Source organism: Nipponia nippon, unplaced genomic scaffold (genome assembly GCF_047370975.1).
Source record: "Nipponia nippon isolate SJK-2023a ecotype South Korea unplaced genomic scaffold, ASM4737097v1 scaffold_4, whole genome shotgun sequence".
NCBI classification, from domain to species: Eukaryota; Metazoa; Chordata; class Aves; order Pelecaniformes; family Threskiornithidae; genus Nipponia; species Nipponia nippon.
Window position 1 is genome coordinate 42,661,688 of NW_028262358.1, and position 25,806 is coordinate 42,687,493.

General features: G+C 37.5%; 1 protein-coding gene across 8 annotated transcripts in view; it reads right to left on the bottom strand.

The window, feature by feature from the left end:
* RYR2 (ryanodine receptor 2) overlaps nt 1-25,806 on the bottom strand; it is a 434,903-nt gene that overhangs the window by 214,317 nt on the left and 194,780 nt on the right. For all 8 annotated transcript variants that reach the window (XM_087777049.1, XM_087777051.1, XM_087777048.1 and 5 more), the window contains 6 exons: nt 21,131-21,205; nt 17,682-17,838; nt 11,283-11,447; nt 9,616-9,737; nt 6,427-6,610; nt 5,578-5,713 (listed from right to left, as the gene is read on the bottom strand). In XM_087777049.1, coding sequence (XP_087633175.1) covers nt 5,578-5,713; nt 6,427-6,610; nt 9,616-9,737; nt 11,283-11,447; nt 17,682-17,838; nt 21,131-21,205 — 839 coding nt within the window. The remainder of the gene's footprint in view (nt 1-5,577; nt 5,714-6,426; nt 6,611-9,615; nt 9,738-11,282; nt 11,448-17,681; nt 17,839-21,130; nt 21,206-25,806) is intronic.

Consider the following 25,806-nt stretch of genomic DNA (forward strand, 5'->3'; position numbering starts at 1 on the left):
GATAGATGTCCAGGAACTGTTTGTCATACTTGTGACAGGGCTATAGGGAGGAAGTAACTGTTTTGAAACTGTTTCAGCCTCATGCTTTACGCTGAAGATTGAAGTAGACTGAATGCGTGCACTGACTTGGCGGGTATAACTGACTGGAAATCTCACTGAACACTGTAGGCACCCACAAGCCTGCCCTGTCCTGGAGTACGTGCATTTGCATGTATGTGCATACACATGAGCTCTCAGAGAAGCATCTGTTCCACTCCAAAAAAGAGTGAGGCACTTACATTCCTGTTTGGTGTGTGGAACAGTGCAAACTGCTATTCTTAAGATTGTTTTCCAATTCTGCCAACAAATATTTCAACCTGAAATTTCTATGGTTATTTTCAGCAACAGAGACTGTTGGTCCTGCTAAGAAGCAATGGCCCCTTAAAACCTATGTTTCATTGCTGGAGAAATTCCTTCTATTATATTGCAACTATGTTTTCATGCTGTTTCATTTATAAAAGGTTAAACTTACAGACATGTGAGATAAATATGATATGAAACTGTATCTGCAGAGGGGAAAAGCAATCTTGAAGTTAGCTGCAAAGAAGTCACTGCACTGACAGTTTTGTATCATGAGGAAAGAGACCAAAATCCAATTGCTTCATAGCCAAAACCAAACCAAACCCAAAAAACTCCAAACCAACAAACCAAAAAAAAAAAAAAAACCAAACCACCCAACAAAAAAACCAAACCAAAACCCAACCCCTAACAAGCAAAACAAACAAAAAAATTTCTGTTGCTGTATTATATAATATCAAATCTATACCCTGAATTCTTACACAGTTAATTAATCATGACCATAGTTATTTCAAAATACTTGGGAATTGTAAGAGAAGGACCGTCTTGTTAAAAGACATGAATTAGAACTAAGGAGCACCTATTTCTGTAAGTGATTTTTTTAATTCATTATAGGCAAGCCACATAATCTCACTGTGTTTCAGGTACGAACATAAAATGAAGGCAGTAATAGTTCACTGCTTAACATGACATCAATAAATATAACTTCATTAACAGTAATAAAACAGATGGATTCATAAATGCAGCTAAGGAGAAGTTTGTGAAAGGTTAGTATTCAGTGGTTAAAGCTGTGCATTAAATGATACACACAGCCACTTAACATCGAAAACAAAAAATAATATTCAACAGTTGCTTCTTTTATTGCCCACTACTCTGAACAAGACTAGCATCCAGTTTTAAAGAAATAAAAAAAAAAAAAAACAAAAAAAACCCACCACGATGTGGTCAGTCAGCTATTAAAGTCACATCATTACATACACTCCTGCACATCTTTGCTGATACAAAAGGATCAAATACAAGTTCAGAGTGATTGTATGTATTTGTAATAGAGGAAGGACAGATGCCTTAGTAGATCTATGGCAATCATTTTAAATTGAAAGAGATCAGATATAAGGAAGGAATTTTTTTTATGATGAGGGTGGCTGGACTAGATGATCTTTAAAAGTCCCTTGCGACCCAAACCATTCTGATTCCACAATTTTTATATGGGATAGTATCCAGTCTCAACTCAAAGTCTGTAAATGCCTCCATTCTCATCACAGTGAAATACATAATAGAGTCAATGATATGACAAAAGCCATGAATTGTGGCATCACAGTTTACTTTTATTTATGTGCAGACTCAAAACCAAAGTACTATTTGCTGAAGCAAGACTGAGCAAGCAACATCCATTTGTCATCCATGCAATTACTGTACAGCTCCAGCATTATTCACAGAGCAACGTACAAATTCATTATAGCCAGATCAAAGCCTGGCTTCTTATGCATTAGGCGCGAGAAGATAATGCAGTTAGGGAAGTAATGTAAGGGGGTGGAGGGGCACGTACACTGGGAATTCAAAAAAAGCTTGCGCACTGTTCTCACTACAAGTCCATGGAAACAATACTTGGTACAGGACAAGTAGGCTCTTTCAGAAGGTATTTTCTGGCCTTGTCAGTTGGAAATTTCAGACTTCTACTGAAATGATTCAGCAACGAAGCCACTACTTTCTCCAGTCTATCTGAGCTGTGCTTAATGTAACAAGAGATAAAACAAACTAAACTGTTAAAAAAACCTTCAACACTCCCCTACATCTATGAATTACCCAACCACAGACTTTTATACTCCATCATCAATTCTCTAAAAGGTCATCAGTTGATTTCATTGAGACAGTAACTCTCTGGACCTAGTCTAGATACTTTTAAATGTTTATAGTTCCTGACATAACTTCTTTAATTGATTCTTAATAACTCAACTACCATTAGTATACATGAAATAATCACCTTTAAAAAAAAGCCTGAAGTAGATTCATTTTACTTAGTGGGCATATATGAGCTGAAAGATAGATTAAGATGTAAAAATTTTACCGGTGTTCCTTCTAGATGATTTTTTTATCTCAGGGTTGGAAAAGCAGACATCCCTAAAAATCACATTACATAATATCACATTTTCAAGGATTCATTCACGCATTAGGGTGAGTAAAGAGTGAAGCAGAGGGAGGGAAAACATAACAGTAATACTGGTGTGATGAGAAGCTCACACTAAGATTTAGTATCATTTTCACTGTCAAAGCTTAGTTTAGTTTCATGCATCTTTTCCAAATTTTAATTGTTAAAGATAAAATTTGCTACCCTTTCTGCCTGCCAATGGTTGAGCTACCTTCAAAAAATTCAGACCAAACAATCTGGTTGCTAGCAAGTGTGAATAGCCAAAGCTATATGGGTTGTTTTTTGAAATATACTTAAAACAGCAAGAAATATTTTCTTCATTTTCTATAACAGCCCATAGTGTTCTGAAGGAAGACAGACATTGGCAAAGATAAGTGAAGAATGGAGCTGTAACATGCAAACAAACATGAGAAAGGCCTATACCAGTTTGAAAAACATAAGATAGGAGCAAAAAAAGAGGGAAAGGATCTGGACACTCCACTCAAGAACCTACAATATAATTCACTTTCCCAAGTCACAAAATTTCTTCATCATAACTCCACCAGCAAAAATTCCCATCTGCCTCTGAAGCAGCTCTTCATATAGAATTACAATACAAAGGACAACAGTGTACCATTGTTACAAATTACTCTTAGCTGAAACCAAAGCAGTCTGACGTATCTGAAGTTCCAGTCCTGCTTTTGACCCACATGCTGTCCGACTCACTTGTCGCTATGCTGCAAGTTACAGAACTGGAGAGAGGGTATAGAAGGTGTATTTAGATTACAGGTATAAAAACCATGGAAATCAAATGCATTAAAATTACCCTATAACGTTCATAAAAATGTAGCAATCCAATATTAGGAAATGCCACTTTTGGTCACCCTTCCAACCTGTGCATATGCATCATGCTACAATCTTCAACTACATAGAGGTGGTAGATCTCAGCAGCTCCTCAACCAGAACCACAGCCACAGCAACCACCTTGTACTCTAACAGCCTGTGGCAAGAATGGTGACAGCAGCCAGTGTTCAGCTAGCTCTTTCCATGATTCCTCGGAACAAAGGAGAGGGTTTCTGGTTTTCTCTATGATATTTACTGTGTCAGCTTCTATTTCCTCTGACAAAAAAAAGGTAGTGAGCCAGACAGAAGCATCTCATTGGTTTTATCAAGGGCTGCGCACCATATGCTTGTTATCCACCCCTCCCCCCCCATCCCCCCCGATTATTTTCCTCTTCAAGAGCACAAGATGATGGACCTACTTTGACTATGGAAAAGCTTTGTAACAGTACTATATACAGAACTCCTGTCTCAATTGCCTCACTTTGCTGTTGGGTACTAAGGAGAGTTTACGTGAAGTGAGGCATGCCATTAAAATTTCATTTTCTGTGCCTCTGAATTCGGAGGAATGCAAGTTTTCAGTATGCCTTACACACATGAAATACTGCTGAATATTCTGAAAAGGTCAGATCCCACAGCTCTTAATTTGGGAACTAGCATTAGTAGAGCCTTTTTACCTAAATTTCTCTCTGTATCAGTTTCTCCGAGTGAACGGGAGATAATACCTTCTGTTTGCCTTATTACAGAAGTTTCCAACTGAACACTTATAAATATTTCTAATTATTCAGATCACTAATCATAAATGGCACAAAAGAACTCCAAGACAATAGCTCTGTTTTCCAAACATGAATTAAAAGGCTCACAATAAATAAGGTTCAATGCCACACACTGAGCAGCAAAGAGAAAATTAATTATTACAAATACCAGTAATAAATGAGCACTACATAAGGAACGGGTCCTATAGAAAAACTAGTATGTGATCATGTTTCACAATACCTACCCACAAAACAGCCATACTATACACACTATGTTCAACTGGGCACTTCCTAACCACTTGACTCACTTCATTTTACAAACTCAGTATTCAGTTGTGGAGTTTTTAATGGAACTGATGTATAACAACATTACTTGTATGCCTTTTCAATACCAGATTCCTCAGGAGTGAGATTTTATGAGTATAAATGATACATAAAGTGTTTTATGTTTTACTGGAAAGTAAGATGATAATCCTGCATGAGGATTATGGCAAACTCAAGCTTTTGCCAAAACATGCGCAAAGTTCAAAGTCAAGCAGGCCCTCACATTAGAGCTGGTGTGTGACAGAAAAAAAGCAGCATAGGCACACGTATGCAGCCTGCACAAAGGACTGCTTAATGACAGGGACACATTACTGTCCTCAGCCACTTAAGGTCTAATATTAATGTTATTGTTTAGGCTGACTTACGGCACTGAGAAAACCTGATGACAGAGGAGCAAGGAATTGGTCTCTTAGGCAGTAAAGTTTCCTTTTGTAGACAATTAACAACTCGGCAGGAGTGAATATGCAGGCAGTTATAGTAGTGGATTAATAACCCTATACAATGAGTCACAATACAACATAAATAACAAATGCAATTCAAATTGGTGAGCAAACAAATCAGGCGACTAATACTACTACCTAAACAGACACCAACACTTAAGTACTTACAGCAGATACTATGAGATTTTCAGTGACTGCAGGTGGACAAGAGCTTCATGATATACTGCATCGAAAACACTGTACCTTTCCATGGCACACTGTATCCTCGTATAATGCTGGAGTCACTGGTCATTACTGACTAATAAGAGAGGTCTTGGCTATAGAAGCTTTAGATTTACGTTGCAGTTCTGCAGCCAGACGTGAAAAATCATAGACTTCTACAAAACTGACCACAATGTCACGGCTCCTTAACACAGCAATGACATATTCACATATACTTTTTTCACACATTTTTGGACAGTATACAAGATATACCAGCAATACGATGATATGAAAAAGCATTCATTCATTTAATTGAAGTCAGAAACATGGTATTTATCATAATAACTATTATTAGAAAAATCACATTATTTCAATATTTTCAGTCTATTTTATTCTTAACCACATGCAAGGACCTGGAAATGCAAAAATCTTGTTTAATTTGTATCCTAAATTTCTACACAGTGGAAAGTCTTCTACACTAAAACAGGTACATGTTTTTTTAATCTGAGTATTATTTTGAGCTAAAACAATCCAAGTAACCCATAATATGTCTTACCTAGTAATTCATACAAAGAATTCAGAATAGATTTCCATGCTTCTCCAGCTTCCTTCCCAGCTACATCTGCAAAATGAGCTGCACTGCTGTATACATTCAAGCGATCAATACATTCAAGAACAAGGTTGATCATACCCTAAAAAATGAAAAGGCTCAGATTGTTACAGAAAAAAAAAATATTGTTTAGGTGCAAACACATAAGGTTTTCAGAAATCTAAGAAAAACAAAACATGAAAGGCAGGATATGCAAAACACAAGAATATACACATGGAGTCTGACAAGTGGAGTCAAACAAGCAATCCCTATAGAAAAGTCTTCTTTGACTGTGATAATAAAAATTTACCATTTAGGATGGTCAAAATAAAACAAAAAATAAACAGTATTCCAGACTTAATTTTAGGCAAGTTTCTATTCTAGAAGGCATTTAGGCATCTGACTAATTATAGGCACCTATCACTACCAGGAAAATGACAATATTAAACAAAATACTTAAAGCACACTTATTAAACCAAAATATCCTTCTGCATCAAGAGATTAAGCTATAACAGAAGAAACTAATTCACACATAAGGAGTAAATTATGGTCAGAATTCAGGGCACAAGGTCATACTAATATCTAATCTTTTTTAAATAAAAAAAAGGAAGTAAGGCCTTAAATGTATTTCTTTAAATGTACGAGAAATCAACAGATCTAAAGCGATTACAAATGTAGCAAATAGTTTGAATCTTACAGGACAAAAAAAAAAAACCACTGCAAACATACTCCAGATTAGACATCAAACGCTACAGACACTGTGAGAGAATACTTGCAAACATGGTGGAAAATCAGGAGTAAAACTGAGAGACGTACCTCTTCCTGGAAGAGGTTCTGGCGATTCTTCAGCGCTCGGAGCCTGTTTTGTTTGTCTTCATGCTCCAAATGTTCATCGGGGGGGTGAAAGTAGCCAATCAAGTCCTGAAGGCTCAGACTGACTGACTCAATAGGCAAATCGACGGTGGAAGACTTCACTTTCTTGCTGAGAGCATCAAGGCCCCTACAATAAGATGCAAAGTCTCCTGAGTATTAGGAACGAATTTATTTTATCATTTAAACAATTTATTGGTTTAAAAGCTATGTTTGTTTAGATGTCAAATCTCAATTCATTTTCTAACAGGTACGTTAACTTCTCAACAATGATTTATGTCTGCCCCGCTCTCCACTTAATGATCAACCCCTCCCTTCCCAAACAGAAGCATCAAAAATGTTGTTTCCCTTAAATACTTTTGAAATTCAGAAAACACATTTTAATATTCTACCTCCACATTTAGCAGTATCAGAGACAGACTGAAAGATAAAGACATGATATTGTAAACCTGTTCAAAGCATCACGAGGCTGGAATGGACAGAAGCCAAATGATCAATCCTATGGTGCTGAAGAGGGCCCAGCTAGTCCATACAGGCTCTCAAGCATGTCTCTAGCCCATTCTTAAGCCATCTTCGGTGCTGGAAGATGCAGCTCTTCCACACGCTCTGCCTCAGCACTTCATTAGCCTTTTTGTTTCAATTCAAGCGTGGCCTTGCTGTAGTCTGTGACCATTGTCACCTAGAAGTGGGGGGCAGGCTGTTCTCATCCATGTTGCACCTGCCCCTTGCTTAGCTCAATCCCCAAACAACCCCACAATCCAATTTTTCCTCAGTGCTGTGCTCTCCGACCCCCTGATACACCTTTCTCCTCCATTTAAACCTCATCCTTCTTGAAATACGGCTGTTGCAGCTGAGACCTCACCAGCGCCACACAGCAAGTGGAAGGCGAGTGCTTTCCCTTGCACCTCCCTGGCTCCCCTCAGGAAGGCGGTGGTGGGCAGGTGCTGGGCAGGGGGGCTGCCCCAGCCAGGGCCTGCAGGAGGCCCACCAGAACCTTCTGGAAGGAGCAAGAGGGGCCATGAGGGGCAGAGAAACCAGGGGTGCTGAGGGCCTGCAAACATAGCCCTCAGGGAGGAGGGAAAGATCCAGAGGATCCTGAAACTCTGCAGGAGCCAGCCAGGGCCCTGAGGCACTGGGAGAGAAGCAGCCCTGAAGGGAAGGGCCCACCCTGGTGGCACACAGCAGGGGAAGAGGGGGTTTATTTGACACTCATGATTTCTCTTTTGACTCACTCCCAATTCTGCCATTGTAAAGAGGGGTTTTTTGCTAGCACATTTTTGAGTAAAACCCAGCTACATAGCAAAAACGTCCTTTTTGTTTTCACCAGTGCTCCATTTATGCTGACTTGAAGACCACTGAGCTTCAGCTGGCAGAGGAGCCCGCCATGTCCACACAGGCACCCTCCCAGCCCTGTGCGCATCTCCCTCTTTTCTTTCATTAGAGGCACCAAAGGTCCCCGGCAACCCAATCCATGACCATCCTCGCCAGTCCTCTCTCCCGAGCTACACAGCACCCTGCTTGCTCCCAGGATTTCCCCTCCAGGCCATGATATGGAGCAGAAGCCCCATTTTATACTCTGCTTTTTGCTGGATTAAGACAACACTGATAAGGTGGTGGTGGGGGGGAGATGGTTGTTCGTTGGTTGGTTGGTTGGGGGTTTTTTTTGTCTGTTTGTTTGCTTGTTTTTCAACTGGCATGTCACTCTACTTTCATCTCAAATGGTGAATTAGGCCTGCAAAACTTCTAAATTTAGGAAACACTATGAATTTAGTAGGACTATTTACTGCTGAAGAATAAAAATCTCTTAGCATAAATAAGGCAACGTTTCAAAAAGATAGCTACAAAAGTTATCTTTAAAACGTAATTTTTATTGCGATCACGTTATCTGAAGTGCAATTTTTCTACTGACTCCGTGGGAAAGAACTGGGGCACACACGAGAATAATTTTTATCCTCTCCAATTCAGCTTTTTCTTGTTGGAGTAACATCCTGACAAAACTAAATTGTTAAACACTACCTTGGACTCCCTGTGCACTCTGCAAAAATCTCCACTGTAATTTAGTAGTACCTTGATTTCTGAAACCTTATCATTAAATTGCCTTTCTCTGTCCTTATCTTTTATGGAATTCTTAGAAGCTTTGAAGAAAATGTGTTATTTACAAAGTGACCTAGGGCTTGCATTTCTTTTGTATTTTAAATTTCATACAGTAGGCAATTCTCCTGACAGGCGTTTTTCTCTGTTATTAAGTACCCGGGTAAATGTTTTTCAACAAATTGACATGTCTGTGTCTTCAGCTGTGCACTGATTTAGGACTAGTTGCTTCAGGTCACCATCTCCCACATTGTCTTCTCTTGTGACAAATGAGTTCCTATGAAATTCTTATCATTCTATATAGTCTTACTGCATACCATCATTTTTCTAATGCCAGCTGCCATGACGAGAGGGGCCTTTCATCAATTACTGAAGTCACAAACACTTGAGAATTAGCATTTTATCAGTGTTATTTAGGAGGACATTTGGAGTAGATCTGGCAGCATTTTTAAATGGCTAAAGTACTATAAAATAAAACATTTTATATATTGCAAAAATATTAAAGAAACAAGTAGCATTAAAAGGGAACAAATAAAGAAAGTGTAATAGGAGGGTAGAAAGAAGGTGTAATTTCATACTTCTAAGAAAAACTTTTTCTTGAGACTATTAACTTCTTCAGCATATTTGTGTCTTGTACAAGTTTGTAGTTATATAGTTATGTCCTTCCAGGTTGTCCAAGGAAGAGCACTTTTAAAAACCATACTTAGAAAAGAGAGACCTAAATGATGCACTGCATGACTTACATCAAATTTTGGCAAAGAAGAATCTCTCTTTTATGGTTTGTTTGCCTTTTCAGTATGTTTATGCATTCAAATCAAGGTTGAACAAAGTAATATTAGAAGACAGAGAAAAGAAACTGGCCAATACCTCTCAAGGTACAGCTCTGCTGATAACATAAAGAATTGGCATAAAGTCTGTTTTGAGAAGTATTAATCTGTTTTTTCTGAGAGCTAAGCTGTGCACTGTTGTGTTAATGGCCACTTTGAGTAAAATAAAAGAGGAAAAAAAAAGAAAAGGGATGAAAAGATCATTCTAAAAGCACACCTTATAAACCTGTTGAAAAGGAAGACTGTACTACGGATGACACGTGCTGTACGGGATTCTTCATTCTGAGATCTGGACAATGTTAAACCATCATCCATGTGACCTTCATGGTGCATTATTGCCTGCAATACAAAAATAAAAAGCAGTCACTGCAAAATGAAACATTATTCACAAATAAGAGGTATGAAAACTCACATAGTAAGGCCAGCTAGGAAGTTATGAAGTCACATACAAAAAAAAGAATTTAATGAAAAACAGATAATCCCACGTTTTACTTCCTCGTGTCCAAGGACACACTTGTACTGAGCCAGCAGGTTCAGTGCCATAATAATCTCAAAGCCACAGCTTCTGTAAACACTATACTTTATGAAAAAATAATTTAAAAAAATCAAAAGTCTAAGGGTTTTTGTTTCTTGTTTGGTTTTGACAACCTTAAAAATAGTTCCCTTATACAGCAGCGGGTCCCTAAAGTACAGACAAGGCCTAAACTGGTATTCTTTACTAGTCCTGATTTCCAAGGATGTTACTGGCCTTCTTTTCTGACTATGTCTTGAGTAACTACCAACAACTTACAGTTTTTCATGTTTAGTTATCATAGCTCTGAATGTATTCAATCCAATCTACATAAATGTTTTAAATTATTTTAGGTAAAAATGGTTTTTTCATACACACACATGTATACGTGCACACACACACAAAGTATTTATACTACTTACATTACTAAATTATTCAATAATGTATCTTATTTTTAATTATTTTAGAATTAAGTATTACGATTATTACAATCATTAATTTTATTACTATTATAATCACTAAAATTTTACACGTATATAAACACTGTTTCCTAAGTACATATTATTTTTATATAAAATATTTATAGAATATGTGTGTGTGTGTATATACACATATACAATACAGACAAATTTCATATATAAATATATATATATAAAATTATAAGGCATGACCTTCCAAGTATACCAGGTATTGCTCTAGCTTTGTAGTTCTGGCATGTAAAACAGTCATAGAAAATATCACAATGTGGATAAACATCACTTTTTTTTTTTTTTTAAGAAGGCTAAAACATTTTTTCCTTGCTGACAAATAATTTCCTGCAAAGTTATACATTTACAATAAACACGAACACAAACGTGGCTTCTGGAAGACGTGTTAAGTTGTAAAAGAATCTTTTTCCTACTTTATTATGCTGAGCTAGCATTCTGCTTGGCCATGGTTATTCTTTAAAAGAAGAAACACCTCAGGGCTCAATACTTGAACATTCCAGTCCAAAAGTGGAAAGAAAAGACTTTGAACTAAAAGCCTCTTCAATCCAAACTACAACACATTGAAGAAAGGAATTTTAGCATATTCTACGGGCTACTACTAATATTTTAGTTTGACATCAAGTATATCCAGATTTATCAATGGTTTTGGGTTAACGTCTATAGGCTAACACATGCACTTTCTTTGGCCTTCAGTTTAAGAATTCAGTACATCACGTAACTTTTCAATATGTGACTAAAAAGAAAGCTTTCACAATGAAACAAAGACATGCTTCAAATATTTGAAACCCAGAAATTAACTGTCTCCCGTAGTTCCCTTCATTCTCCCTCCCGCCCCGCCACACCAGACTGTGACCAAATGAAATGCATTCCTATTTACAGCCTTACCTTCCGCTGCACGGAACCCATTCTTACAGACTTTGCATCCGCAGACTGGTACGTGAGCCATAAGCCTGTATCTACATGTTGTATGAAGCATATTGAATCCCCGTATTTTATTTCAGGTGCTCCCATTCCATCCACCTCTTTTCTTGTCCCTATGTCCAACTTTTCCTGAAGAAGAAAAAAAAAATGTATACAAGAACAATAACCAACATGTTAATATTTGCATAAAATATTGCAGACTAGGCAATTGTCCAGAACAGGACCTAAAAGAATATTTGAGATCCTTCTTTAATAAAATGATTAAAAACTGGCAAAAGTGTAACTTCTAGTTAAATATTTAGGCAAAAGATGGAGGGAGAGATCCCATCCACACAAAAATCTAGCTTATTACACTAGGAAAGCCAGGTGTATTCATTTCACCTGCCTAGGAAAGAACGAGGATCATAATTGACCGTACACTTCATTATTGAAACATAAAAGCTTACAAAACAAGACCAAATACACTGAAACCCCTAGCTGAACCAGACATTAACCTCCAGAAGCTTTTCCTTGGGGAAAGCTTTTCCTTTTTTTTTTTCCAGCCTGGAAAAGATGAGCACCTCCCTACAATTTATTTCCGACTGTCTCAGAGAGACGGTCTTTAACCTGTCACTGCCCGTTACTGCCCAACAATGGGCTCGGTATTTCCTGAGAAAAGAAATCCATTTCCGTGTGCTTGTGACGGGCCTGTCGACATGCAGTAGCAGAAGAATGGCATGACCATGCATCAGTCCAGCTGGTGTCCTATATGGACAGCAGTCGTTTCAGGAGAGGAAATTTAGTATCCCAAGACTATAGTTTGTAACTAATTTGAGGTGTTCGCCAATATTTAGCTCCTCTAAGAAACAACTCCTTCCCCACAGACATCAGTTTGTAAGACAAACAGCCTATGCACCCTGCTTTGTGACAGCACATCATCCATTTAATCTCTCCAAAAGCATATGGTTCAACTGACTGATATATCTCTTGTCTGTCTGTGCTAGTTGTTAAATCCAAAGGTAAGTATGGAAAAAAACCATGTTACAAAGGATCAGTATCTATCTTGTTAACTGTAGGAAGGATGTTAATGTAGTTATGCTCAAAACTTCTCAGGGGACTTTGACCTTCTTGACTGCAAGTTCCTGAGGCTTTCACCACTAGCTCCATTTCAGGCAAAAATCTCCATTGAGAGTAACCAAAACCACTTTGACTCATTAGTTCTGACTCATGTGATCAAGTTATTGATACAGAAACTATTCATCATTCTTCTGGGAGGAGAGGGAATGCATCACAATTGTTGCAGTTGAAACTGAGACTACTATAATACTGCAGTTGTTGTTTTGATCTCCCTTTCACAACCTCAACAGTGCAGGCAGGTTCACCAGCACAGTAACTCCCTGTATTCTGCTTCTATATACGCTCACACATGCCCAGAGAAGAAGCTGCTTAATTTTCACCACTGTTCAAAAAATCATCTGTGTAAACCAGCTTCAACCTTCTCTGCTTCTCCTGATCAGCAGTAGAGCCACTTCCTTCAGTTCCTCAGAGTAGTGTTACAAATTGTGAGACAAAAACTTCAAAATGTTCTATTCTACTACAACCAGAAAAGATTAGGATGATTACACCACACACAACTGCCTTGACAATTTGGGGAGACAGCTTCATAGTAAAAGATGACAAAGACTGGGTTTTGAAATGAACAGAAAACAATCTCTGATTTATTAAAGGACTTTAAAAAGCATGTATTAAGTAAAGGGAGATGTCATGGAACTAGATTTTCACCCTACAATTATGAATGCATTTTGAAGCACTTAAAAAAAAAAAAAAGATAAATTAATACTCAGGTGAAATTCTTATTATTACTTTTCATAACATTAAGCTTCCAGAGATAATATATTCATCAATTCAGACTACTAAACTGTTTCTGGATACAGATATTAATTTCACTATCTTGTAAATGTCTGATTCCTTAAGTGCTGAAATTCTTATTAAAATCTTGTCCATTGATACATGGTAATAATTGATTTATTAATACATCTGATGCCAATTAGTGAGTCATTGTGTGCTTCTATTTCATTATTAATTCATTAATTTTTCATATCATTTCTCTAAATGCTGTATTCAATTCTTGTATTCAATTCAAAAGCTAGCACAAATAACCTGAATGTAATAACAGCTGGAAACTGAAAAGCTACTTATAGTAGGATATTGCACACAAATGATGATACAGGGAAAAATAAATTAGGTCCTGCTACCATAGGAAGAAATGACAGCCTGATTTCAAGCTCTAGTCTTTTGAATTAGATTCATAACTAGAAGACAGTATGAACCTGTGTGAACACACTGTGCTTCTACATTGTAAGATTTTCTTTTTTTCCAAGGCTTCCTCCTCACAACCAACTTCTTAAGATATGAATATATGAATTCACAAATTTTCTCATAAAGCGCTGTCAATAAAATAAGGGATTATTAATTTAAAATATTATTCCATACTTTCTTTAAAATCGACTGACTATAACAGAAATTGAAGGGGTTTAATATTGCAATCTTCATTCCAATTAGAATTAACATTAAATTTACTTAGCATAAAAATCGCAGTGCCAACAATTTGCCAAATAAGATCTCTGTCCTCACCTATGGAAGTACACTGACAACCCCGCGTGTAAGTTTAGAGCCCAGACTGAATTCAATCACATTCAGTTGAGCTCTTTCCTGCAAATAAACATAGCAGCCAGGAAAGCATACAGTGAAAGCTGGATTGAATACAGGAGAGAAGATGGAAAGCTAGGGGACGGTGTGGGGGCAGCAGGCATTAGAGCATTCATTTGGGAACTTCAAGACATCGAGCTTTTTTGGGGAGTGAACAGGAACCACAAATTGTTCATAAAGGGGTAGATTTGAACAGAGTGCTGGACTCATGCCAATAAACAGCAGGGAGTTGAGAAAGTACATATAATGAATCAATCTCATTATCTGCTGCAAAATAGTTCATCAGTGAAAATCAGGACCTGAAAAACATCAGAAATCACCATGACACCATTTAATAATTGCATATTGGTATAGACATTACGTGATGCAAGTTTCCAGCCCGCTACACTCTTACCAAACCCTGGCATTACATAACCATCTGCTACTTCTTCCTACAGCATATTTACAAAGAAAAGCTTCAGTTTTATTTGCAGTCTAGGCCCGTTCTCAGACCATCAACTTTTTCTAAAGAAAGATCAAAAGTCTTGATTCATTACACTGGAAGAAACAGAAACAACTGGGTTTTGCAACAGCCTGTAAACCACCTCAGTAATGCAAAGCAACAAGAATGCACAGGAAATGAACAGGTTTATTGTAAAATATGCCAGATGTTCTCCAGAAGGACGTGCTCTTTAGAAACAGTTTTTATTCCATGCATACAAGAACACAAGCCAGTCTTCCCACATTTTTTGTGGGCTAAGTGGACAACATGATTTTAAATGGTTTTATCTTAATGTTGAAAAAAAATGATTCTACGAACCCTAGCCTTAAATGTGATATTTCACTCTAATGCTTCTGTTTAGTTCCTTATAACATTCTGAAAGGATTCCCATGATTAAGGCTTGTCCTTTCAATTTTATCTCTTGTCATCTGACCCAGCCTACACCTCTTGTGGCACACTTTCAGGACTGACATTGTAGCAGATCTCACTGACTGGAAGAAGCTAATTCATGACTGCTTTCTAAGCTGACATTAATATATTTCCTATTAAACTTTATTAAGAAACAGGTGAAGATATAAAAAATACACGCCATAAAATTTTATTTAAATTGATGTATTTCTGTCCATTGGAAAAGACTGAGGACAGAAAAAGCAGACTTTATATAGAATGTATAAACATTTCTAAATTAAGAAAATTACCTTATTGCAGTGGAAAAGTGATACTAAGCTAATACTTTTTATCAAAAAGAATCAATATTTAGCAAACATGAGAGAAAAACAAATCCATAAAACTTAATCACTACAAAGCCTATAAAAAGAGCCATATATTTGGGGAATAAATTGTAGATATCTGTGGACATCCTGGGCTGAGTGAAGCAAGACTACAAGAGAGAAAAAAAGAGTTTTCTGAATTTCAAATGCTTGAAAGGCTAATATATTTCTCATTTAATGATAATTATTAGGGTAATATATAATAACCAGAACATAAAGCCCAATTCCCGGGGCGGGGCGGGGGGGAAATGAAGAGACTGTTAGCTCTTCAGAATGTCCATATCTTCTGAGTGTTGTTTGGCTTGTGATGTTTTTAAGCTTTCACATTTCTTTGTTTTGCTGAGATGTTTAATTAATTTTAGCATGTAAGAGGATTCTGATCTAATTTTTCAATTTCTGTACCAGAATGTTCCACTTCCATTTCCTACCTGAAAAGTAGTGGCAAAAAAGGACTGGAACTGGTATAAGAAAGATCTAGCCGCTTGACGTACTCCCAGTATTAATGCTCTGTATTCAACAGAGAAGATTAGGGGCTGCCTCTTATCCAGGAATAATTATTTTGGGCTAACTGCATGCAACAACACAAGTGAAAGGTTGGTGTCCATACATGCTCGGAGGAAAAGAGACCCCTAAAACTGTTTATCTTCTCTACAGAAGCCTTTCTAGGACTGCTATAATTTTGAAATATTTATTTAACACTCTTTTCCAGAGAGGGAAGGCACCTAAAAAAATTTATAATGTCTGCATCCTAATAAAGTGAAACATGCCACTCCTTTAAGAAGTCCTAAGCAGGAGATTGAATTCATCCTCAGCAATGAAGAGCAAACCATATACTCCTCCCCTGTCATATCTCCATAATTCTTTCCAAGTCAGTCTGTATTTAAAGTGAATGTTGCTATCCACAAAATTAACATCAAATATGATCTTCCAAACTTCCAATTTCTTTGCAAATCCGTATTTAAATATTAGGAAGATTATGTCTGTCATGTGCTGATTAGCATATAGACCCCTCTTAAAATACTCTCATGTTACTTCAAGAACTGACTACCACAACATGTTTCTGCATGCCCCAAAGCCTTTTATCTCTGCTCTGCTCAGCGTAGAATAGGTTTGGTCACTAAAAGCAACCAAATAAAAAAATATTAACTTTTTTGTTTGAACATGGTAAAACAAAACCACTTCAAAATATAAATCTTCAAAATAGTTCCAAATAAGACTTCCAAACTCAGGTTGAAAAACACAAGTGAAGAAACTTCAAATACAACATTGTCTAATCTCACACGTGCATATGCTACTTAGGAAATAGAGACAAACCACTTTCTCCATATCAACAAAAGATACTCTCTGTATTGCTAATAATTCTTGCCCTCAAGTATTTTTTGGACTGAATAATCCATGTAGCAGTAGAGCCCAGTATATTGTTCCACTCTTTTTGGAGGAATCTCAACCGAAGACTGTTTTGAGGATCAGTGAATGAATTATTTTATTCCTCTTGCTTCAATGGAGAGTAACTGTTGAGATCTATACTAACTGTAACAGGAACTCCCCAATATAGTTGCACTGCATTGTCCTAAAATATTTAAGTATATCTATGGCTTTTCTAACTGCTTAAAAAAAAAACCCAACACATTGTCTGGGTCTCAAAACAATCACCTGAACTAAAGTCTTTGTTATCAGAGTGCAAAAGTCTAGATACCTGCTTTCAGGTATATATTCCTTTCTTATCTTTCCAAGCAGACAAATAATTAAAAAATATATAAAGTAATTGCTACAGAGAAGTTATTGAATAATTCTTTTTAAGATTACTATGTATTTTAGAAGAAAAATTTAAAAAAACCCAACATTCTTGGAAAATTTTCAGCAACATCATGCTGCAGGTGAAAAGTATGAGAAATCAAAGGATATTAAAGAATTTATCATAGTATCATTTTAAACTGTTTACTCACTATACAAAGTACTATTCTGAACTTGAAATGCTTATTGAAGGTATCAAATGAAAATTCAAACTATGGTAACTTTAAATTAGACTACTGTAAAGTATCTGATGAAAGAAATCCTGATTTTCCAGTTTAATTTAAATAACCCACAATACTATAAATTTTTCTTATGTCAGCCAGTAGATATAAGCAGTGAAGTACCAGTGAAGTTCATCAGAAAAACAAATAAGAAATGAGGAAACTGTTCAAAAGTGGGCAAGCAGTAAAATAAAAGAAAAAAACACACAAACAGCCCAGCAGCATTACCCAATGAAAGTATGATAAAAGAAGCTTTCAAGATATTAACCGTACTGAGGGTTTGGGGTTTTTTTGATCAGTGAACAGGTAGAAGGCTCCAATAATACATGCAATAGGAAATATCTAAATCTTGCTTACTAAAAAGATTGGAATTACTACTAATTATATTAATACTGCACTAATTCCATACCTTGGAAGACCGAAAACAGAATGCCGTAGATTTTACATCCGCTTTCTCTTTGTCTGTAAGAAGAAGACTCTTGTCATCCAGGAGACTTAAATATTTTCCTGTTGTTATATGTCTTAGTCTGAATGGCTGTCCCCATCTAATGTGGCTGCCACTCCACCTAAGAAAGTTCATAGGAAACGTTTGTTTTTTTAAAATAAAACATAGAGTTTAACTACTGGCAAAAATATTTTAAAGTATATTATATTGCCAACTAGTTGGCATAAGGATGAAATTCTAAATGTTGGATTATCAGCATGAAAATGGCTACTTTGTGGTTATCTCCTATAAAACCATTCTAAAAAATAATCTTAACCTCTTCCTTTGCACAGGCTGCCTTGGTTCAGACTGAATTCCTCTTGAGAGAAGATACGGACCGCCTACAGAAAAGCAGGCTTCTGCTGTACACAAAGAGCTTAGATTTGCCAGTTCCCTCTCCAACGTTTCATCTACCAGCAGCTGGGTTTGTTCGCTCTCCCAGAGCACTCGCCTTTCAGCAGTCAGCACAATTTAGGCACTTTGAACAGTGTGCAAAAAATAACATAGCAAAATAAATAAAAAAATAAAAAAATAAATAAAAATCCTCATAAAATAAATTTTAAAAACTATTAAGCAAAGACTGGCCCAGATTCTTCATATTCTATAGGAGGAAATGAAAGAAGGAAGTGAAAGATTTTCTACATAAACTCCCCAAGAACTCCTCAAGTTGAAATATAGGTTGCAGGTTTCTAACTTCTTGCCTTAAACTGAAAAGTCAGCTCCTCTCTTCTGCCTGATTAACTCCTGAAGACAAACTTGTGTAGGTGTTACTAGGGAGGATGCATTTCACAAAACCTTTTCAGAAGGCTTCTCGAATATTCCTTAGACCGGAAAATTGCCACAGCTAGGATGTTTTCCTGGATCTTCACAAAACTTTCTCCAGTCTTATAATGCCAAGGTTCTGATGTGCTTCCATAAATACTAGCAATTGTCTATGCTTATTGTGGCTTGAAATAGCTTAAAATTATCAACCAATGTTCATATAGTACCAATGAAATATACAAACACATCCTTATGAACTTAAACTGATTATAAACTTAATCCCTTATCAGAATTTTGTATTACTGCATCTTCTCACTTGCATTTAAAGTAATTCCAGGTACAGCATTTAAAAACATAAAAAGTTTTTATGCATATGTTTTGTATTTTTTGAATATATATTCACGTACTAGTCTGAAAATCCCTTTAGCTAGCACTTACACAGATTTAAGTCATTTTCATTTTCCCTGACACATACATGTAGCAGATTAAAGCACTTACCTATTCAAGACAAATATCCATTTGTTTAAGCTCATCTTCATAAGGGTTGGCCATACTGTATGCAAAGTACGCAAAACTGATTTGGCTGATTTTTAAAGTGCAGGAGTTTTTAAAATCCCAGAGCAATACCTGGCTTCTGCTTTGTAACAGGATTTATTACACGTCACTAATTAAACATTTAAAGCTTTTTAGTTATTGGTCTTAAAGAGGCCAAAAGAATGAAGAGGTTTTCCCTTCAACTATTTTTTTTGTAAACTAAATAGTCTCTTCTGTTTAAGTCGAGGGGAGAGGACTTTGGGGAGGAAGGAAATATGGAAGCTTTATTTCTTAGAAATGCATTTCTTTTTTTCTGTCTTCTACACAGCAAAGTCGGTATACTCCACAAAGGCACATCTAAGTATCAGTGTTCTAGCACAACTTCTGCTTCTCAATGAAGTAAAATGTCAGGTCATGAATCTCAGCTATTGTATTGCTGGGTCTGGTAAAACACATCAGCTCTGCACCTTTCATATTATGGGCGATGCTGGGGAGCTGCCTTTTCTCTAGTCTGATTCAATTTTATCTTGGACCCAATAGCTATGGCCCATAAGAAAAAGAAAATAATAAATGTAATGCAACTGAGCCATGCCCCTAGTTCATGCCTGCAGGATACGAAAAAGCACAATTCATGTGCACGTACAAGAAAAGCCTTTTGAGGAGAAAGTATCTTGTGAAGCTATTTCTGTCTACTAAAAATTATTTTCTGCAATGCGAGAATATGATCCCTGTCACCTTTTGGGAAAGAAAGCAATGCTGAGCAATAGTATTTGGCATCCTATGGCAGGGCATCCCAAGAGGCAGTCTGCACACGCAGACTGCCCAGGCAATTTTTATGAGAGTTCTCCACTAATGAGAAGAGTTCAGAAGCAATGATTCCTTCAGAATCATATAAAATTAACAGAATTAATACTATATCTGCAGTCATTCTGGGAAGGACTAGAACTGATGGAGGATTTCAGGCATGCATACGCTAAGTTACAAATTGAAGCATTTGCATGAATAGCAATGTGCCTGCAATTCAACAATGAATGTATATAGCTATTAGAATATCATACAGGAAAATAGGGAGGTGAGGGACTTGTATGGGAGAGTGTTATTCTTGGGATTTTATTTGGGGTTTTTTTCCTGATAAGAAAGTCAAGTTCCTTAAATAGAAAGATTACCGCTGCCTTTGCTTAGTTGTTTTGACAGTTCTCACAATTTCCCTCAGTCATGTATGTTCAAATGTTTACACTTCAAAAGTTTGTATACAATGCCTGTCAAAATGAGATACATGACAGTCGTAACAGAAACCTGTAATTTCTCAAATCCCTACGTTGCTCCAGTGCCACTGCTTATTAGGGAAGTGCATGCAATGAGGAAAATAAAAATCCAGAGATCCGTCCACAGTTTCACTGTTGTGACTTAAGCACTCTCAAGGTCAATGTTAGTCCAAAGCAAAAACCTCACTGCCCTATCAATGACATTTAACATCATCCTATTAAAATGCACAAACAGAAAACAGCATCATTACAGTGTAACCTTTCCCTAAGCTGCCCTGATTTCATGTCTAAAAAGCAATCATTGATTAGTCACTAGAAGTTTTATCACAAACATATATTGTAATACAATTTAAGTGAAATTTTACAGTGCAATTACCTTAACAAACAAGGGCACAATTCCTTACTGTCATTCCAACACTCATGCAAGGTAGCTTTTTTTCTGTAAATTTTTGCCTTTAAGGACATCCAAATGACTTAAACAAGTTAGGGGGTGGCACTCATGAATTATTATAATCAGAACTGTTTTCCTTAAAAATGTCACATATATGTGTAAAAAAAGGTAAATTATGAATTCACTGACATCTGTAACAACTTCAAAAAATAATCAAAACACGCACAGCATGTGTGCTAACATGCACTCTCTACGAGAAGTTGTTTAATTTTTCATGAAAGTGTTATAGAGCACTTTTTGAAGATTATTTTAGTATTGTCTGTCTGGTTTACAGTTATCAATCTGTTTTTATAGGAATACTCTTACTATAGGAAAAGCGCCCTGCCAAACTGACTTCTTTTTCTGACAGAGATTTTACTTACGCAACTCTTAGAGTCTCTAGTCGCCAAAGGGAACGCGCATGAATTGACACAGCACCACCTTCATAGTGGACGGTTCTGAAAACCAAGCAAAGGTACAGACTAAATGCTCAGCTCTGTTGTAAGAATTCATAATATTTATTTCTTCATTTAACTACATCTCTCATTTTAAGACTGACAAAACAATTATTGCAACTGTCAGATTCAAAGGTTATCATATTCAAAACCAGCTCTTATCAATTAAACCCTCAGATCTGGTTACTCAAACGAATTTTATTTTCATGGTCTTTAGCATCCATTATTGTTATATTCATAACGAGATTTATACAGTATTTGCTTAGTGTTTTAAGGATAGAGAATTGGGGGGAGGGCAATAACCTGATAATTACAATATTTCTAGGTTCTAACAGAAAGCAAATATCAAATGATGATAAAGATTCATCATCACTGCAACATTTCACAAGAAAGGCAGTGTTTTCTCGGAGCTTATACTATTAAAATAACCATGAAACTTATCACACTGAATTATGAAAAGTCACCTATTTGGCATTCTATGTTATTAGCATAGCACCTGAAGTTTCACAACCACACTGATACAGTCTTCACACAGCTCAGATGTTAACAGCTTCCTATTTCCAAATTTTAACATGTAGTGACCCCTCTAGTTCCTGCATATATCCAGATACCTGAGTGCTTCTAAAAACCAATCAACTGAGCCTAAAAAAAGGTTGGTTTTTTTTTCCTCCATTATTCTAAGCACAGGTAAGTGATATATATTGGATCCACAAAACAGTTTAGATTTTATAGTTACCAAAAGCCCCGAGTTAGGTAACCTGGCTTCTCTTCAAAGCAAACACTGAGTGTGGTGAGTATTAAGCACTGCCACTCTAGATTTAGGCAGCCATTCTTTGGACTGCTTCCTGCCTGCACATTTATTTCTGCCCTAAGACACTGCCAGAACTTAAAAACCTTTCCTTTGGGAAAGTGAGTAAGAGAGTCACTTATGCAAAGGAGGGCTGTCACTGTGCTTATCAGATCAAGCATGTCAGGGAACACTGCCAAAGAATGGCCTAGTTTTATGGATCCTGGAAGAGCTTACGGATTGAGTAAATATTGTGATCTTCAGCCAAGATCAGGCACTGTCAAAAATAGCCAGAGGCATAACATTAAGGAAGATTAATACTGAAATTGCAGGCATTTCCCATTGTTTGTTAGACACAATTTTTTGAGGACTGCAATTTTGGAATCAGGTACCCAGTACTTACTAGGCTTTAGCTTCCAAAGTCCTCCTGCGGATAGAATACAGAGGGACTGAATGCTTAGCACAGAGAAAAACCCAGCATTGAAAGAGATGGTTCAAAACCAAAAGAAATAGTGAGTCAGAATATACTTCTCAGTACTGTTAACAATACATGAAACTACAGGTGTGCTAAAATTCATCTTGGAATATGCTAAAAAGTATTAAGGAAATATACACTTCCAGACATTGGATGAGTGAAAACAAATTATACAGGGGAAAAAAATGAGTCAAAATAGAAAATAAATACTCCTCACTACAATTGCAGAACCACTCAAGCTGAATATTGGTGACCCATGTACAAATAGAAACTCTGGCACGTGCTGCATGTACCAAAATGAAGTTACAGGTGCGTATATAAACATGTACGAAGTCCCTCCCTTGACCTTCTATCCAGTATTTTCTCCACATATTATCTTAGTCATTTGCTGCAGTGGTTGTGGTGCTAGGAGCAGCTGACAGGTATTAGTGTCTCATATGTCTCTCACAGAAGGGAATGAAATTCAATCTTAACTTTTTATTGAAATTGACCTTCATTAGTACAGTAAAATGCAAATGCTAAACAAGCTTGTATCCAGCTGCTTCGCTGTTCAGACACCCTCTCCTCTCTTCAGGCATTTGTTCAAATTTTTGTTCTGCAACTAACAGACTGGGTTTATGTTGTAACATCTAAACAATACCACATCAGATGTCACCTTGGTTGGTTTGTTTGGGTTGGAGTGGCCGTGGGTTGCTTGTTTGGGGTTTTTTTTGGTTTTGGTGTTTTAAGTCAAAACATTCTGATTACATTCTGGCTTATTTCACTGACAAAAATGCATCTGGAATTCTTGCACTCGCATAATACAAAATTTAACAATTTGATTCAGCAGTTTTCAAGTCATTAAATATACAAGAAATCAGGTCAAAGCAAAGGCTGAAATTAATCAGAATATTTGATTTTTAAGTTGGTACCTTATTACTTTTCAGGGATGAAGTTCTTTCTCACATTGGTAACACAGAAGCTGTCACCTGTTTCTCAGTCTGACTACTCTTTTGAAGCTAGCTTTGGATTACACATAGCAATTGGATCAGTGTAATTTTAAACATCTAAAAAGCCTCCCATTGTGAACTTAAAAGAATGGCTTCTCATGGGTGAAGTAGTTTTTTGTTATGCGACTGTCCTTCCATTATTTCCTTTCTCTGTTCTTTCAAAGGGGAGCTATCAGTCTTGGAATGGTCACGTAAGACGAGAAAATGGGAAAGAAATAGAAGGGAAGAAATCCTTAATAAAAATGTGCAATTTGTTTACCAAAGGTAATACAAAGGATCCTGGGATTTTCTATTATTTCCATAAGAATGAATGGGTACAGTAGCAACAGAAGGAGTGAAGGCAGAAAGACAGTGATAGCACTTGAGGGATAAAAGTCAACAAGGCAGCAGCAAAGCCTCAGCAAAAGAATAAGCAACAGCAATCGGGAGGGGGACTGAGAAAGAGCTGGGGATGGGAGGGCTAGGAATCAAGGATCCCTACAAGGAAGCAAAAGGAGAAACCCAGAGATTGGGGTCAATGATGGAGCAGTAAGACTTTGGGGGCAAGAAAGAAGATACACGCTACAAAAAACCAAGCTGGCACAAAGCACTAGAATAGGGTGTAAGCTCTTGCATCTTTAGCTAGATATTGTCCTCTCTACCAAAAAGATGGTGAAGAAAAGGTGGCTTTGAATAAAAGGTCTCTCTTCTTCATTGAAGGGCAAGCACTTTGTCTGTGGGTTGACCCTGGCTGAATGCCAGGTGCCCACCAAAGCCGCTCTGTCACTCCCCTCCCCAGCTGTACAGGGGGGAGAAAATATAATGAAAGGCTCGTGGGTTGAGATAAGGACAGGGAGAGATCACTCAGCAACTACTGTCACAGGCAAAACAGACTCAGCTTGGGGAAATCAGTTTAATTTATTGCCAATCAAAATCAGAGTAGGATAATGAGAATATAAAAACTAAATCTTAGAATACCTTTCCCCCACCCCTCCCTTCTTCCCAGGCTTAACTTTACTCCCGATTTCTCTACCTCCTCCCCCCCCACAGTGGCGCAGGGGGACGGGGAATGGGGGTTGCGGTCAGTTCATCACACGTGGTCTCTGCCACTCCTTCCTCCTCAGGGGGAGGACTCCTCACACTCTTCCCCTGCTCCAGCGTGGGGTCCCTCCCACGGGAGACAGTTCTCCATTAATGTGAGTCCTTCCCACAGGCTGCAGTTCTTCATGAACTGCTCCAGAATGGGTCCTTTCCATGGGGTGCAGTCTTTCAGAAACAGACTGCTCCAGCGTGGGTCCCCCGCAGGGCCACAGGTCCTGCCAGCAACCTGCTCCAGCATGGGCTTCCCATGGGGTCACAGCCTCCTCTGGGTATCCACCTGCTCTGGTGAGCAGTCCGCCATGGGCTGCAGGTGGATACCTGCTCCACCATTAACCTCCATGGGCTGCAGGGGGACAGTCTGTCTCACCATGGTCTTCACCAGGGGCTGCAGGGAAATCTCTGCTCTGGCGCCTGAGCACCTCCTCCCCCTTCTTCACTGACCTTGGTGTCTGCAGGGTTGGTCCTCTCACATATTCTCACTCCTCTCTCCAGCTGCAGTTGCACAGCTGTTTGTTGGTTGGGGTTTTTTTTCCCCTCTTCTTAAATATGTTATCCCAGAGGTTCTACCACCTTGGCCAGCGGCGGATCCATCTTGGAGCCGGCTGGCATTGGCTCTATCGGACACAAGGGAAGCCTCTAGTAGCTTCTCACAGAAGCCACCCCTGTAGCCCCCATGCTACCAAAACCTTGCCACACAAACCCAATACACTTTGCCTTTACCACAACAGCATGCATACTAGCCGCTGCCCCAGAGCAGCTGAATAAATTCATAACCTAGACCATCTCATACTTTTTTATTCTGTCTAAGAAATCCAAAGTTAATTTTTAACTCTTTTCATTAACATAAATGTAGTAAACTGCTCTGAGATTGCTCAAAGCAACTTCCTTAGAACTTGCTCTGTATAAAAACATTATTTGATAGGATGCACCTCATTTCTTTTTATGCACTCTTGACAACTGTTCAGTGCTGAAAAGGAAGTATGATTCGTAGCATTTTAATCCTTCCTGAAACTGCCACTGGTAAGCCATAGCAGATACTGATATTACTAGGTCAAACGAAACATTGCTTTTAATGATGTGTGAATAATCTACAAAAATTCTCTGACTATCAGAGTTACTATTATCAAAGATTTACACTGATAGGACGGAAAAATAAAATTTCAAGTTGCAAAGTGCATGGAAGATGCATTTGCCAAACTGTAGAGAAAACCTGCGAATTACAAAAAAATTACTGTGAAATTATAAATAATGTAGATGCATGAGGAAAGTACAA